This window comes from Callorhinus ursinus, unplaced genomic scaffold (assembly GCF_003265705.2).
Source record: "Callorhinus ursinus isolate GAN/ISIS: 27379988/994484 unplaced genomic scaffold, GSC_fseal_2.0 scaffold57, whole genome shotgun sequence".
In the NCBI taxonomy this organism is placed as follows: domain Eukaryota; kingdom Metazoa; phylum Chordata; class Mammalia; order Carnivora; family Otariidae; genus Callorhinus; species Callorhinus ursinus.
Genome location: NW_027397119.1, coordinates 3781214 through 3799453, shown reverse-complemented (window position 1 = coordinate 3799453; position 18240 = coordinate 3781214). Strand labels below are relative to the sequence as shown.

Below are 18240 nucleotides of genomic sequence, written 5' to 3'. Positions count from 1 at the left end.
GTCTAACAGGAGTTAGCAGAGGGGTTAACATAGAATATATGAAAAGAGAATAACAGAATTTTCCAGTATCCTCCAATAAGATGTGTACTTCTGGAATAAATCTATACTTAAGACAGCTTGTAGTGAAAGTATAAGATAGCTGCAATAAAGAGAAAAGCCTCAAAGTCATAGGGAAGAATGGCAGTAGACATCCAATATACCTCTCAAGTGTTAAGATACTGTCAACTTGAAGTTTTATATCCAACTAAACTATCATTCAAGATGAGGCAAAATTGTCATCATTTTCATACAAATAAAGAACGGTTTAGCAGTAAACAGATCAAACTCACCTCTTAAAAAGCAGATTATTAACATGCACTTGTCATACTGCTAAACAAATGCATTCTTGGGCACTGACCCCAGAGAAATGAAAACTTACATTCATACAAAAACCTGTACATGATCTTCACAGAACCTTTATTTGTAATAGCCCCAACTAGAAACAACCCAACTGTTCTTCAACAAATGACGAGTTTAACAAACTGTAGGACATCTGTACTATGGAATACAATACAGCCATGAAAAGTAGCAAACTATTGATATACTCAGGGAAGGATCTCAAGGGAATACTGTTGAGAGAAAAAAGCCAGTTCTAAAAGGTTACAAGCTGTATAATTATATTTATATAATGTTCTTGAAATATCAAAATTCCAGAGATGGAGAACAGATTAGTGACTGCCAGGGGTTAAGAAAGGAGAAGAAGCCTGGTGCGGCTATAAGGAGACAGTGCCAAGGAGCCTTGTGGTGACAGAAGAATTCTGTATCTTAATTGTGTTGGCAGCCATACAAATCTATACATGTCATAAAATTGCAAGAACCACACACAAACATAAACACACAAATGAGTGCACGTAAAACTGGTCATATTAGCAAACTGAATATAATGCGTAAGCTCTATGGACTAGACCAATATCATTTTCCTGGTTTTTATATTGACTATAGTTATCTAAGACATTACCATTGGGGAAACTGGATGAAACGAATGTGGGACCTCCTTGTACAACTTTTCTTTTTTTGCAACTTGCTGTAAGTCTATAATGATGTCAAAATTAGAAGTTAAAAAAGAGATTACAGACTGGATTTAAAAAAAGCCCACACAAAGTCTAGTCATATGCCGCTTATAGAAAACCCACAAGAAACACAAGAAACTCTACTGAATCAAATAAATAGCTGAAAATAAAGAGATCAGAAAAAAATGCCAATATTAATTTCAAAAATCTGTTAAAACTCTCTTAATTTCAGACAAAGCAGATTTTAACACAAGAGAATTAAAAGGAAAAAGAGACACTATAGTTATATAAGAAATAATCCACCAAGAAGATATTACATTATCAAGAATAATATAAGTAAATAAAACTTGGCACCTAACAGAGATTGTGCTTTTTAGTACATATGCCACATTTATGAAAATCAACTAAAGATAACATCAAAAAGGAAGTTCTAACATGATTATTTCAAAGAATCAATAATATGCACAGCCTTATAATGTAATTAATGTAGAATCCAAAAATTAAGATAGTCTAAATGCCCATTTGTTTAGAAAATTTAAAACCCACCATTAAATGAATCATGGGCCAAAAAAACAGATCACAATAGAGATCACAGAATATTTAGAACTGAATATAGGATCACGAGATAGGTTTGTTCAGGTTGTGAACCACACATTTCTAAGGGATGACTGACAAGAGACTATGATGCCCATGGTGTCCCCTAGAGTTTTGTAGAGTGATATGCATAAACCGGCAGCAGCATTGCCATGTCACAGAAAATTTCCCACATCAAAACTTCTGCAGATACAACTACAGTGGTGCCAAGTGGCAGCTGTCTAACACTAAATGTTTTCATGAAAAATAACTAAAATGTGTGACTGAATATCGACTAAAAGAATTTTCAGCTCAAGAAGCTAGAATGAGAGGGTGCCTGGGTGGCTCAGTCGGTTAAGCGACTGCCTCTGGCTCAGGTCATGATCCTGGAGTCCCGGGATCGAGTCCCGCATCGGGCTCCCTGCTCGGCAGGGAGTCTGCTTCTCCCTCTGACCCTCCCCCCTTTCATGTGCTCTCTCTCATTCTCTCTCTCTTTCAAATAAATAAATAAAACCTTAAAAAAAAAAAGCTAGAATGAGAACAGCAAAGTGATAAAGATAAGAGCAGCATTTATTGAAATTAAAGGCAAAGAAAATAGTAAAGGATCACCAAGGTTAATAGCTTTTTATTTAAAAAGAAGGCTAATACAACGGACAAAACTTTTCAAAGTAGTGAGAATTTAGAATTCCCATTAAAGATTAGAATAAGGTGTCAACAAAACCAAAAGACAACCCACAGAATGAGAGAAGATATTTGCAAATGACATATCAGATAAAGGGCTAATATCCAAAATCTATAAAGAACTTATCAAACTCAACACCCAAAGAACAAATAATCCAGTCAAGAAATGGGCAGAAGACATGAACAGACATTTCTGGAAAGTAGACATCCAAATGGCCAACAGACACATGAAGAAGTGCACAACAATACTCAGCATCAAGGAAATACAAATCAAAACCTCAATGAGATACCACCTCACACCAGTCAGAATGGCTAAAATTAACAAGTCAGGAAACGACAGATGTTGGTGGGGATGCGGAGAAAGGGGAACCCTCCTACACTGTTGGTGGGAATGCAAGCTGGTGCAGCCACTCTGGAAAACAGTAGAGAGGTTCCTTAAAAAGTTGAAAATAGAGCTACCCTACGACCCAGCAACTGCACTACTGGGTATTTACCCCAAAGATACAAATGCAGCAATCCGAAGGGGCACGTCCAACCCAAAGTTTATAGCAGCAATGTCCACAATAGCCAAACTATGGAAACAGCCTAGATGTCCATCAACAGATGAGTGGGTAAAGAAGATGTGGTATATATATATACAATGGAATATTATGCAGCCATCAGAAAGTGAAATCTTGCCATTTGCAACAACGTGGATAGAACTAGAGAGTATGACGCTAAGCGAAATAAGTCAATCAGAGAAAGACAATTATCACATGATCTCATTGATATGAGGAATTTGAGAAACAAGACAGAAGATCATAAGGGAAGGGAGGGAAAAATGAAACAAGATGAAACCAAAGAGGGAGACAAACCATAAGAGACTCTTAATCTCAGGAAACAAACTGAAGGTTGCTGGAGTGGAGGGGGGTGGCAGGGATGGGGTGCCTGGGTGATGGATATTGGAGAGGGTATGTACTATGGTGAGCGCTGTTAATTGTGTAAGACTGATGAATCACAGACCTGTACCCCTGAAACAAATAATACATTATATGTTAATAAAAAAAAATAAACAAATAAATAGATTAGAATAAGGCAAGAGTGCTTGTTATCACTGCTTCAAGTCAATACTGTCTAGTCAATAAAATAAGACAGGGAAAGGAAATCAGAAGGAAAAAGATAAATCTGTATTTGCAGACTATGATTGTCTATATAGAAAGCCCAAGATAAACTAGTTCAAATGAGAGAATTCAGCAAGTTTGTTAACACAAGTTCAATATATATATTTAAAAATACATATATTTAGGCCTGGGGTGCAGATCTGTACGGGTCGCGTCTTACAGTCTGGATTCCTTCTTGGTGTCTGCGATTCAGTTGTGCGAAATATGAATTGGCAAGTAAGGTCAACATTCAGACCTACAGCAAGATGAGATGATGAAAAATCTTTACAGCCAGTGGGGCCTGTGGTTGCCGAGTGGCCTCGTGCTGAGCAACCTCAAGGGGAGGAGCCGCCGACTGAGCGTCAGGATATTTATACCTGATCAAGAGAAAAAAGAAGGAGCATCTGTGGTTCAAGGGCCTGCCCCAGAACCTAATCAAAAAGAACTGGCTGGTGAAAAGACTGGGTGTGAGTGTGGAGATGGTCCTGCTGTCAAAGGGAGGAGACTTGCAAATCTAGAGCCCCTTAAGATGCCAGAGACAGGCAAATGGAAACCACAGGTTTAAACGAAGACAAACTGAAGCCACGTGGGCAGTTCTTGTGTTGAAGAGTGGCTAAAATTCTCAATAGTTTTGCAGTTTTGTCCAAAAAAACCCCACATATACTTAAAAATCAGTTACATGTGTATTAACCAATTAGAAAATGTAATAGATAAAAGTCTGCACTCACAATAACAAATTCTATAGAGTAACCAAAATAAATCAACAACAAAGGATACCTCTGGGAGAAAATGACAAGGCATTATTGAAGAAGCTATACCAAAGTACACATGACTAAAGGAAAGACAAACTGTGTTCATGGATGGAAGAACTCAATTCTATGAAGATAATAGTGCTCCCCAAACTAATCTCTAAATACGATGCAAATCTATTCAAAGCTCATTTAGGTCCTTTCTAGAATTACAGCAAGCCAGTCCTAAAGTTCATATGGAAAAACAAAAGCACAAAAATAATGAAAGACTATCCTGAAATACAAAGTGGAGCTACTGCTCAACCAGATATCAAAATTTATAATAAGAATACTTAAAACAAGTGGAATTAGCACGGTGATAATCAAATAGACAAATGGAACAAAATAGTCCAAGAAGGGACCCACCCATATATAGATCGTGAGTATATAAGAAATGTGGCATTAAAAATAGTAGGAAAGACAAGCTATTCAATAAACTGTGTTGAGACAATTGACTACTTGTGAGGAAAATAAGACAAAATAAAATAAAAACCAGATCTCTACCTCATATTATACATAAAAATAAATTCTTGGCACATTAAAGACCCAAATTTGAAAAGCAACATTTTAATATATTTGAAAAAAACCTACAGGAGGATCTATTTTATGATCTCAAAGATAAGGAAGGATTCTTAAAGAAGCTACAAATGTAAAATAAGTAAGTCCTGGCGATACAATGAACAGCATGATAATACACTTAATAATGCTGTATTGTGTATGTGAAAACTGCTAAGAGAATAGATTTTAAAAGTTCTCATTATAAGAAAAAAATTGTAACTATGTATGGTGATGGATGTTAACTGGACTTATGGTGATCATTTTGCAATATATACATATACCAAATCATTATGTTGTGCACCTGAAACTAGTATTATCTCAATAAAAAAAGGCTACAAGAAGCAATAAATAAAGAGGAAAATATTGATAAATGTGTCTACTTCTGTGATAGAAAAGATACATAAGTAAAATGTTAAAGAGTTAAGCATCTGCCTTCGGCTCAGGTCATGATCCCAGGGTCCTGGGATGGAGCCCCACGTTGGGCTCCCTGCTCAGCAGGGAGTCTGCTTCTCCCTCTGCCCCACCCACCTTGTGCATGCATATGTTCTCTCTCTCCCTCAAATAAATAAAATCTTTAAAAAATAAAAATAAATAAAATGAAATGAAAATCTAGTTATCTTTTCTATTTACCTGCCTACCTACCTACCTATTTACCTATCTATTGAAGAGGTCCCTTCAAATCAATAGGAAAGACATATATCCCACTGGGGAAAGGACATGAATAGGTACTTCAGAGAAACAAACAAACAAAAATCTTTAATTTCAATGGTAATCAGAATGCAAATTAAGACAGAATAATGACAAATTAATTATAGTTTTGATGATGATATTGGGAACTCTCAGTTACTGTGGACAGGAAAGTAGTTTGGTACAGTTCTCCTTGGAGAACAATTTGGCTATTTCTTGAATTAAAAAGGAGCTCCCAGAAATGTATGTACAGGAAGACATGTAGAAAAATGTTCCCTCAGTGTTGTTAATAATAAATATCCATCCACTGGAGAATGAATCAATAAATTGTGGGGTTCATCATATAATGAAATACTATGGATCAGTGAAAATGATGATGATCCGAGCTCTGGATTTCTTAAGGATTTCAGAGCTACATTAATCAAAACAGAAATCTGGAAAACATAATGTGGAGCAAAAAAGGTAAATTAAGACGTCTTTCAATCCTAAAAAGGCTTATTCTCATGTAAAGTAAGTTTCTACAGCTACCTTTTTGAAAGAGGAAGTTCCTTGAAGTTATAATTAGAAATGATACTGTTACAGTATTCATGGACCCTGATCCCTTTTGATATGAGTGTTCCTGGAGAAATGCCAGCACATGTGGTTATCCAATTTCTCCTACAATTTCTTGTGGCAAGGAATAATAACTTCTTAAATAATTTTAAAAGAAATTGCTAATACTAAAACTCCATCCAGACCATTGAGTATCAAGAACATACTAAAGATGACATGCTGAAAACTTTTATTTTGATATTCTTATAATACTTAAAAACATGCACAAATTCATTTTTAAATTTGTTCTGTTTCCTGTTCTTTCACTATACTAAGCCTAGTCCTTTGAGTTTGAAGTTATAAGAATTAAAAAATGGAAAATCTGTTAATAATCCAGGCTAAGAATCTCTGATAAGTTATCAGATTCTGTTCACAATAAAGTTTTGTAAGAAGATAAGAAATTGGACACCAGAGGCTTCTTCACATTAAAAAGAAAATCTGCACAGAGTCAGCATGAACAATAAGTACCCTATAATTTCAACAGTGCTTCTGACTTTGCAGTGATAAAACTTGCAATCCCATTCCTAAAGCTGGCAAATAGAAAGCAGGGATGAAACCACACTTGGCAGTCTTGAGTGGGATGTTGGTGAGGGGTTACTGCTAACCATTAAGAAGAGGCTTTCAAGAAAGATCTAGAAAGATCAGATTTCCTCCAAATTCCTAACAGGTCTACTTAGAATGGGTTGTCTTCATCATAAATGCCAAGCACTAGTACAGTGCTTTATGGTTTATAGACTTGATCATTTCATCGAAAAAGCGTGATATTCACACTAAGTGATTAGTGGAGAATATCTGGACTTTGGAGACTGAAGTGTGTAAGTCTCTGTTCTACTATTTTCTAGCTGGGGGATTCCATGTAGGTGTTTGACTTCTCTGTTTTCAGAGACAGGGAGTAAAATAGGAACAGCTAACTGCTTGTATAAGGTTTGCACTATGAGGATGAGAAACAAAATGTATAAGATGCTCTGCTCATAGAAGACAATAAGAGGTAGCTATTAAAATGGAACACATTAATTAAGCAAGTATTATATTGATGGGGTGGCCTGGGTGGTTCAGTCATTAAGCATCTGCCCTTGGCTTAGGTCATGATCCCAGGTCCCGCATCGGGCTCCCTGCATGGCAGGAAGCCTGCTTCTCCCTCTCCCACTCCCCCTGCTTGTGTTCCCTCTCTTGCTGTGTCTCTCTCTGTCAAATAAATAAATACAATCTTTAAAAAAAAAAAAAAGCAAGTATTGTATTGGTTTGTTTTAAAGTATTGCTTTTAATATAAACTATATATATTCGAGGCATGGTGCTAAATACTAGGATTACAGAATGAAGACAGACCTGGCATTCTGGTTGTGGGACATACAAACAATTACAAAATAACAGAAGTGGAGATCTGTGTTAAGAAGCGATAGGAAGTCAGAGGAAGTGTGAGTCTGTCTGTGAAGACGTCTTAGGGAAGGTTATCTTGAACTGAGACATGAAGGACGCACCTCACACAAATAGCCTGCAAGATAGATACAGGAGTCCACATTTTGTAGCCAAGGCAGCTCAAACTCATAGTAGACTTGCACGTTGTTATGAACTAGGGATGCTGCTGACATCGGCCAAGCCCTCCCCATGCCTGTTATTCTGCTTCTAGGTGGTAGAGCCCAGAACTCTGGATTTCAAAGTTCCACATCTTTGAACTGTGCTTTAAACCATGCACAAGTTCACATTTCAGTCTTCACTCCTTCCACCTCCTTAGTCCCTTGAATTTGAATCTAGTAATATGAAGAAGAGGAGAATCTGCTAATATTATTATTATTATTATACAATTACTATTAGTAATTATTAAGGCATTATATTTTGCTAAAAGTGTGTTAAATAAAGTACAAAGTTAATTTCTCTAAATGTTTTCAGTTCTCAAATTCCAACTGTTTCCTTAGAAGATTAAATTACCTAGGACTTTAGTTCCAAAAGAAGTAGTCAGCTCCTCTAAGTGAAATCTTCTGTTGTGTATGTTTGAAGTCATAATTTCTATTTAGCCATTTGATTTAGAGACTGTATTAATCTGAAATAAAAATTTCAACTTTTTTTTAGGTAAAGTTAACTATAGAATATTTACAATTCCAGAAAATTAGAGGGAAAAAGTTGAGGAATTTCCTGGCATAAGCATTCCCCAGGAGTATGTGTCCACCTGGTCACTCCACTTTTTCAGATCATCATTATCTAGAACCTCACCAGCCTAGAAAGAGGACTAACTATTTATCATTTGACTTTGGTTTGATCTTGGGATTCGCAGTAGATGAAATAAAAGGAAGTGGCTTGAGTTTGCTTCCTCTGACATATTTCAAGATATGAAAGGTAATAATGGCTCTTTTTGTTAGTAGATCAAAGATTTTCAACAATGGCTTGTACTGAATTAATACAGCAGTTATTGCTGACACGAGGAAGGCCTTTTTCACATAATCTGTACAAGTTAGATTATAATCGAGAAGAGGCATTTTCCAATACGGGACCCTCACTTATGGGACTTTAGCTGATGTAAACACAGATGCTTTGAATGATAATTTACTGATAATGTGTCCGATGTGTTGCTAAGTTCTTCACGGTGATTACTGCATTTAACCTCTCTCAACAATCTTTTAGGAAGATCATTATTTCAATGGTACCGATGGGAAAACTGAGATGAAGTTGCCTAAGGATGCAAATAGAAAAAAAAAAAAAGCCAAGTTCAAACCTGCATTCTTTAACCACTAAGCCATACCACCTCAGGAAACTAGTTCTGAATGCCTCCCATTTTCCTCTCTTGCTACTTCATGTATTCTTCTTCCAGACCCAAACCCTAAGCCTTTCTTGCCTGTGTGGTATGGAGTGACAAGTCTGGAATCAGAAAACCTGGCTTGGAGCACGGGCTCAGACTCCCACCCATTCCTTGGGCATGATAGCCAAGTTCTGAATCTAGTCATGTTCCGTAAAATTACAATACTTTTTAATATTATACGTAAAAAGGGCTTTCTAAATAAAAAATTTTTGCTCGTAAATCGGAGACTGGTGGTTGCAGGGGTGGGGACAGGCGGATGGAAAGTCATTGTTTAATGGGTGCCGTTTCAATGCTGGAAGATGAAAGAAATACTAGAGATGGATGACGGTGATGGCTGCAAAACAATGCGAATGTACTTAATGCCATTAAACTGTACACTTAAAAATGGCTAAAACGGTGTATTTTGTGTTTATATATTTTACTACAATTTTTAAAAATTAATGAAAAAAATTTTAGAAAAAGAAGTCCTACATAGATAATAATACTGGTATAACAGTCATTTTTCTCTTAGGACAAATAGTAGAGAGAAGGGATTATTTCAGGTGTGCTATAAATTCTTATTTCTTATTCTTATTTATTCCAAGACAGGAATACACCACTAGAATGTGGCCGTGCCCCACAGGGATTAGGCAGAACTGTCCAAGTTGGGGTCAGCATTGTCACCCAGGTCACACTGACCTTTACGGATGTCACAGAGCTCCCTGTCCCCCCAGCGAGCTGGGAGAATCTAAGTGTGAGCAACTGTGGGCCGTCTTCCTCCACAAAGTTCAAGGTGCCCAGACACAGCATGCACAACAGAGCCCTGATGCAATAAAAGGTAATGTGCAGGGGCGCCTGGGTGGCTCAGTCATTAGACTTCTGCCTTCGGCTCAGGTCATGATCCCAAGGGCCTGGGATCGAGCCCGCATCGGGCTCCCTGCTCAGCGGGAAGTCTGCTTCTCCCTCTCCCACTCCCCCTGCTTGTGTTCTCTCTCTCTCGCTGTGTCTCTCTGTCAAGTAAATAAATAAAATCTTTAAAAAAAAAAAAAAAGGTGGGCGCCTGGGTGGCTCAGTCGTTAAGCGTCTGCCTTCAGCTCAGGTCATGATCCCAGGGTCCTGGGATCGAGCCCGCATTGGGCTCCCTGCTCAGCGGGAAGCCTGCTTCTCCCTCTCCCACTCCCCCTGCTTGTGTTCCCTCTCTCCCTGTGTCTCTCCCTGTAAAATAAATAAAATCTTAAAAAAAAAAAAAAGGTAATGTGCATGCTTTGCTCTTCTGAGGAATTATTTTTATGCGTCACAATGATAACATGTTGAAGATTTAGTTAAAAAGGATGCCCCCCAAACTAGTATTTAATTTTGAATATAATGCACAAGTGGGATTTCAGTATTGAAACTCCAGTATGACTATTTCAGTACTGAAACCCATGTCTGTGCTTTTTTCCCATATCTGGAGTCTAAAACTTTCAGTGCAAGGCCCAACTCTTGAGTAACTGTGCATGAGTCACTCAACGTCTGTTAGTCTCGATTTCCTTATTCAGAAGTGAGAGGTGGTTGGACACGTGGCGGGTTCTTTTCTATGGTACAATTCTAGGATTTGGTGTCCATTCAGGGATGAGGCCAAAGTTTCTGTCAAAAACCTGGGTAGCCCAGGGTGTGGGGGTTAGGTACGGTATCTCCTGCTGAGGCTCCTGGTGACCCCATGCACCTCCTGGTGTCCCACCTCTTCTCATGCGCCTTATCACCGTCAGATTTGTGTAACATGAGGATGGAGAAGGGTTTTTTTCCCCCCCGCAAAGATTGTTTTATGTTTAAGTAATCTCTACACCCAACGTGGGGCTCGAACTTACATCCCAGAGATCAAGCATCCCACGCTCTACTGACTGAGCCAGCCAGGTGTCCTAAGAAAAGGCTTTTTCATTGACAAAAAGGGACGGATGGGACTAATGTGTGTGTGGAGCATGCACTGGTTCAGTGGAAAGAGGGAAGAGAACAGGAAGGAAGAGAAGGGGAGCAGTGGCCAGTGCATCATGCAGTGTTTCAGACTCTCCACTTGATACACTATACCTTTTTCACAAGTGTCCCCTGGGTCCAAGGTGTGGTTCTGTACCATACCGAGGAGTCTCCTTCTCTTTGGAAAGACCACGCTGCCCATTCATACCCTGACTAGTACACCAGCTTTGCCCCATAGTAGATACTCGATATGTGTTGTCGAATTCACTATTTCAAACTGACGAAAGGCCTTTAAACTTCCTATTTGTTCATGATTCCAGGCCTGAATTGGTCTGCTTGGAATTTAACCCTCTCAACCAAACATGGCCAGAACTCAAGATTGGACTCACTGGATGCTAGCAGTAAACTAGAAAGAAGGTGTAACAAATTCCTCAGAAGTGAGTCACTGAGGGACTCCACTCCAGAAAAACACCCCGAGGCCCCAGGGTGTCCAGTTCACTATCATGTGGGATCTGCGTGGACCACGTTAACCAACTAGCCTCTCCTGAGCGTGGCCTAGTACAGCCACTTCGTTCTGCAGTTTTTAACAGGGCGGTCGGCACTGCTGAAGCAAGAAAGGCGTCCAGCCGAGCAGGCAGCATTCACGTCATTTCCCTTGTTGGCTAGTCCCGGTTTGCCGGGCCAATACATCTCTGAAAAATCATCTCACTAAATAGCACTAGTTAGCAAAATGACAATATTAGTATTAACAACTAAGAAATAATAAATATTTTTAAGCATAAGCTATTCAGAAGTATGCCTAAATAAATGCTATTTAGGCAATTATATTCTTGTGCCAACAGATAACAAATGATAATCACTTCTTCCATGGCTGTAAATACGTATTGATTAAGTTCAAACTTAGAACTCCAAATGAATTATATCTGGTCATTGCTAAACTGCTTTGCTCACTGAAAGAAAAAAAAGAAATCCACACAACACCTATTATACCGCATTTGATTAAGACAAGCATCAACTTTATGTGCCATTATTTGCTTCTGCCAAATCTCTATGGTGTAAATATTGAACAGTGGCATCCCTTGAATGCTAATCAATCTTTTCTGAATTTCAAATGATTACATAAATTTTAGGAAATGCTTATTTGCCAGCATTACCCTCAGCTGCATATATATCAGCTATGCATAGTTATTTGACAAGTGTCTAGTGAGTGTTTTTCTAAATTAGAATATCATATATGAGAAGGTAAAAGCCGAGACTGAATGCTAATTATAAGAAGAACCCTGGGATACCTCTTTTGCTTCTCTGACTTGATGAGGAACAATTTAACCAATGCACTTGGGTGAAGATGTGAGAGGAACGCACTGCATCACCAGGCAGGCCAGTCGGCGAGGGTATGTGTGAGTGTGCACACATGCACATGTGTAGGGAGAGGAGCCTCTGCAGTATGTGATGTGGGTGTTTGATCATATGTAGAGGAAGGCTATCATAAAGCAAATACTGTGACCAACCTCAGCAAGGACAAATACCACATAATGGGAAGACTGGTTTTTGCTGTTTGAAGACCACGTAAATAGAATCTTAGGATATGCAGACTTGCACTTGCTTCAAAATGGAATATTCAAACATACACTGTGATGTGCACAAATATAAATCGGTACAAGTTTTCCACCCTTCTGAAGTTTTTCTGACACTTCTGGAGGGAGGCGGTCAACAAAGGACTGGGAACTGGCTCTCCTATTTCACTTGTCTAGGTTGGCTGTAGGTTTGCTTTATAGCAAACCATACCTGTGGCCTCATTCTCTGATTTATACAGTGACTAGTCCATTTTGCTTTAGGCACTGCAAACACAGAGTTTAATCAATGTGATCAAATTTCTCTGCTGGATTTGGAAACCTCTTTTATTAACCGGACTGAATGTTACAAAAAAGGAAAAGGCAAATTCATTTTCCCCTTTGTTCCTGTTGCTTTGCTTAGAACTGTGCTTTCTTCTGCCACCCCCACCCCTTACACAAACGGGGACACTTAGTCTGATGGCAAAAAAACTCAGAGCCAGCATGCTGCTGGGCCCCTGGAGAACTGGGCAAAAAAATTTACCCTTTCTTTTTGCAACACCTTACATTTCCTTCTCCCACGGGGTGTTGTAGGACATTTCCAGGATACTCTGGAAGTGCTGAGGGGAAGGAGCACCCAGACGCCAACCGTGACCCCATGCACACTCCTTCTAGGGGTTTGTAGCTCAGGAATGGTGGGTGCAGGAGTCCAGAGCCCAGCCCGAGGCACGACAACTTTTCTTTCTCAGGACCACCTCGTAACTAGTCAATCATCAGGTGATCCTGCAAAACTCTTTCTTCAGCACAGGAGGTGTGATTTTGAAAAACCTCATCATGATTTACACTGCAAAGCCATGCCAACATCTGGACTTGGGTTCGAGGGTGTAACTGTAGTTTGAGCAACCAGTTTTCACACTCCTCTGCATGACTAGGATAGCCTTCCCCGGGGCAGCAAACAACCAAGCAGATGGGATGAGGTGGGTATGCACGGGAGAGGCTTTTCTTAGCACAGGACTGAACACACCAGCCTTGGTGGAACTTCATAATAGTCTTTCTCACTGAGCAAAAAAAGCAAGGAGTCTTCCCTCCAGGGGTCCTGCCTGAACTGCCATGCTTTCTGGCTGTGCGAACACAGAAACTTCTATGCCACACTTCATGACTGCATGCTTCGTATTCCTGCAGGTCCCGGTTGTCTCTCATTAAGTGAGATGTAAGATCAATAGTTGCTGTGCAATGCTTTGCCCATGTATAAAGCCTTCATTTTTCAAACGAGGTGTATATGTATGCCAGTTCTCACAGTGATGAGAGTTCCCATATGGGACTGTTTGTGATCAAGTCTTAAGCTATGCACAGAGGTGCTAACTTGGGCTTGGGTCACATGAAACCCATCTCCCTGTTGGCATTTTGCCTTACCAACTGCTCTGCAGGAGGCTTTAAGAAAAAAAAGATTTATTTATTTTATTTGAGAGCAGAGGTGGGAAGCATAGAGAGGGAAAGAGTCTTAGCAGACTCTGTGCTGAGCACAGAACCCCACACTGGCTCGACCTCACGATATACCAAGATCATGACTTGGCCAGGTCGACACTGAAAGCCAGGAGGAGAAATGATATTCTTAGGAAAGGGAAAACAAGGGATAGATCTTTATTTAAATAGCAAAGCAGAATTACTAGTAAAAGTTAAAATAAAGAAAAGAATACCTATTATATCAAAAACTAAGCCTACTGGAAAGCTCATCGTGGAAAATAAATTTCGTCACCTAAAGACTAAACTCCACATTTTCCAGCTAGTGAACATGGTGCAAATTTTATTTACTATTAACAATGTCAACATCAAAATGCACGAGCAGAGTTATGGTGGGACCCCTGGGCAGAGTGGGAAGTTCTACCTGAAGGCAGAATTTCCTAATTCTCCCCACCAAGGAGTTTTATCTCCTCAACCTTATAGACCCCTTCGGTTCATCTTTTTCTACTGTAGAGTTTTTAACACCAATGACCACCAAAGAGGAAGAGGTTACTTTCGTTCATTTTCTCCTTTTAACATTACAAGGAGCCCAAATAGATGATAAAATAGACGAGTAAGTAATAAAGGGCTTATGATCATTTAACTTTCCTAAAGTCCAGCAAATAATCCAAAGAAAATGCCAAACCTCAGGGCAACAATAAACTATAAGGAGGAATTCTTTGGAGAGGGAGGTACCAAGGTTATGAGGCAAACGCTTTCTACAAACTTGAAGCCCTGAAACCCAGAGTTCACATCATCATGAAACAAACAAACAAAAACAGTTGATGATTTATTTAGAAGCCAAGCGGAGGAAAAAGTTTTATAATTAGTTATATTAGTATATTCAATATTCAATTAGTATATTCAATATTAGTATATTCAATGAAGATTGGAAATTCATATAAAGCAGTTCCCTATTTGGTTTTCTTTTTCTTCCATATTCCTCAGGTAATTGTCCTAATTCTCTACATCATTTTGTCCATATAGAAGGTGACTTAGTATGTATGTAGTATTTTAAAAATATTGGTTGATGAGTTCAAATGTCTCTGAAGAAGACAATGTGCTGTAGCAGAGAAAACACAGCCTAACATTTGGGGATGTTAGTTCTAGACATGGCTCTGGCCTAAAATGTTGGATATATTACCTAGTTTTTACAACTACCAAGTGAGAGAAACGATCTCTTAGGTCCTTCTTTCTGTAAGAGAGAAACTAAGTGATTTACCCACCTGAAGATGTTTTATTAACACTACTGGAGAAGAGCATTTCTGCCACTTCCTTCTACGGCTCATTTTGGTATTGGACACTGAGTGTCTCAATTCAAATGGAACCTAAATACTGATCATCAGTACTTAATTCCATTCATTATTTCATTCACAAAGGAAGAGTCTATTTAGTCTCTTTTTTCCTTATAAGAATTCCTTTCATAATATGAAGACATAACCTTACTTTCTAAAGTGAAAAAGATGTCAAATTCTCTAATATTTATCCACAGGTATTTGCTAGCCTCTCATTCTTCAAATTTTATGCCTGTATTTTTGTTGTTATTATTACTAATTTTTCCAGTTCCCATTACTTTTTTTTTTATCTTTGAAGTTGAAACAAAAGCCTTCTTTCATGAATGCAATAAATATTTCTTAAAAACTTATATATGTCAGGTGGTATGCTAGGAGCAAAATAGATATACTTCCTGTGTTCATGGACATTCTAGTTTATTAATCTGATAGATTAAAAGCCTTTGCTTCATGAATAGTACCAGAACAACCGAACAACCATACTAAGTGTAAGCCTTAGATATTCAAAGTAGCCACAACAGACACGGGGAAAAATGCTTTGTTCATTTTCTCCTTCCAAATCATGATTTCAAAGGTCTTTTAAGGTCTGAAAATGTTATTCATCCATTTTCAAAACCCTTTACAATTTGTGGGTCAAGTCACAAATATACTGTTTTATCCTGGGACATTTCACCAATTGCTTGGATGGTAATTGACATTAGAGATGATGTGTGTCACTCTTTTAAAGTAAAGGAGTTGTGGTCTGACACTAAAGAATGCCTGAACCAAACCTGGAGATGAATCAAACAACTGTGCAGCCAGCTTTGTTCTTGACCTACGCCCGTTGCACTTTCCGTGCTTCTCTATCAAGAAGGCTCGGGTAGCATTTTAGGTGAGGGCATCTAATGGGCGGTAGCTCTCCCAGGTGAGCCATTCCCCAAGGCAACCACAACCCATCTTCCCTGGGTCTGCCTCCATGAGGATGAATCTTGCCTGGGATGTGTGATGGTGTAATCAATGCTTCATTCAAAATTTGGAAATGTTGTGTGTGAAGCAAAGAGCTACCACGAGGAACAAATATATGACTTTGTCCAGCCATTTCAGCATAGACAGGATTCCATCAATATCAAGAAGGAGTTGTACAATATTCCTCAACTACTGTTAACTGACATGGGCTGAAAGCCTATGATCTTGCATTTGCTTGGAACAGACATGCTTTTATCACCTAGTGTTAGCCATGAATATTCTTTCTAGTCTTTCTGCAAGTCAGCTTTCCCAAAGAGCTAATAAATGAACATCTCCCCTTATACATTGGGAGAATGCAAACTGATAATAGAAATAATTTAATTTTGAAGAGGTATCAGAGAGTTCTCTGAAGAAACTAGTCTCAGAAAACTAACCTGATGAGATATGACGACCTCCTATCACATGTCACAAACCACTTTGGTAAAGCTTTGTTTTGAATTTAAAATTAAGTAAATCCATGTATGCATCTTTTTCACCAGTAATATTTTGTTAAGCCTCTGCTGTGTACCAAGCAATGTGCCATAGACCTGGGATACAGAGAAAAGTGAAGGACAATTTCTAACCCCACCTGAGACCCAGCTAGAGCATTGTCTGCAGAAGGCAGAGCAGAATCTTCCACTCCAGCCAGTGCGTTTAGAGAGCCTACACTTGGGGCACATATTAGTTACTTTTTAGGCTGGGAAAATCCCCTCAAAGAGAATAACAATCTCTTTAACTCAGCAGAATATAAAACAGTGCTTTGAGAAACACTGGCTGGGCAAAGAAGAGAATAGTTTACAACAAATCAAGGGCATTCATTAGGGGAAATAAGATGCAATATGCCTCTAGTATTTTCTCTTCCCACCTGGGATATAATAAGAGTCCAGCAGCATCCAGCCATTGAGTCTTGAGGCTAAGAAAATCCAAAGGCCAGAGTAACATCTTAGTTGGCACATTCTGATTACTTGTTGCTTTGAGCACTGAAGTCACAGTGATATTCCTGATGGGCATGAACATGTAACGACACTATTCAGGATGCTGCGGTGGGAAACCAGGTGACTGCTTCCCAGTTCTGCATTTGTCTTCAGATCAAGTTTGTGGGAATTCTGCGTCTTTGGAACACATGCAATGATGACATTATTTGAGGGTCATGATTCCACAACTTCTATGAAATTTATTTCTGCATTTGGTGACAGACAGCAAATTTCCTTTCATCAGTCACTTTGATTCCTTTTTAGAAAGTGGGAGTACAAACCAATAGATAAACATATCTTATCTTCTCTTGGATCATCAGGTTTAAATAGCCAATGTAGAGTATCTCCTCTTCTGCCAAGTTATCAATAGGCTCCAATTATGTTATCTCATAGTTAAGGAAAATTTTAAGAAATTATTTTATATATATATATATAAGGTGTATATATATATATATATATATATATATATATATAACAAGATTTTAAGAAAACATTACTAGCAGACTGGGCCCCCAGAGGCTACTATATTATATAAAGAAATATTCTGAGAGAGGGAACATTTTTTACTTTTACTTCTTTTTTCAACCAGCTTAACTAATTGATATCTGTTCCTGGATGCAATTTGAGGAAGAAAAAAAGAAATCAGGCAGTGGAATGGAAAATTTTTAGTCTAACCATACATTTAAGTTAGCCCTGTCATTAGCTTTTCATGGATTCGGGAATCAGGAATCAGCTTTAGTGAAGAATGACTTTTAGGAGGAGGATGGTTTCTACGGGAATCTGATTTGGCTCAGCTAATCAGCTACTGCTCCTCTAGAGCTTTCTATTCTGGCTCAAGCACCCAGAAACCTGAGACTCGTGCAGGCCTTCATCTTCCTAACTCTGTCACATGGTTGCATCCTATACCTTGTTCACGTCAGTGCATTCCTATCTCCATGAAGTATTAAAACCGCCTCTGGGGCGCCTGGGTGGCTCAGTCGTTAAGCGTCTGCCTTCGGCTCAGGTCATGATCCCAGGGTCCTGGGATCGAGCCCCGCATCGGGCTCCCTGCTCAGCGGGAAGCCTGCTTCTCCCTCTCCCACTCCCCCTGCTTGTGTTCCTGCTCTCGCTGTGTCTCTCTGTCAAATAAATAAAATCTTTAAAAAAAAAAAAAA

General features: G+C 38.9%; 1 protein-coding gene across 7 annotated transcripts in view; it reads right to left on the bottom strand.

The window, feature by feature from the left end:
• NR5A2 (nuclear receptor subfamily 5 group A member 2) overlaps nt 1–18240 on the bottom strand; it is a 134961-nt gene that overhangs the window by 31974 nt on the left and 84747 nt on the right. Inside the window, exons 8-9 of one of the 7 annotated variants that reach the window (XM_073884510.1) lie at nt 16978–17224; nt 7351–7558 (exon numbers count right to left, since the gene is read on the bottom strand). The exons of 5 other annotated variants lie outside the window; for them this stretch is intronic. In XM_073884510.1, the coding sequence (XP_073740611.1) occupies nt 17202–17224 (23 nt within the window). In that variant the 3' untranslated portion in view covers nt 7351–7558; nt 16978–17201. Of the gene's footprint in view, nt 1–7350; nt 7559–16977; nt 17225–18240 lie in introns of those variants that run through there. One more of the 7 variants, XM_073884509.1, reaches the window with a different exon arrangement.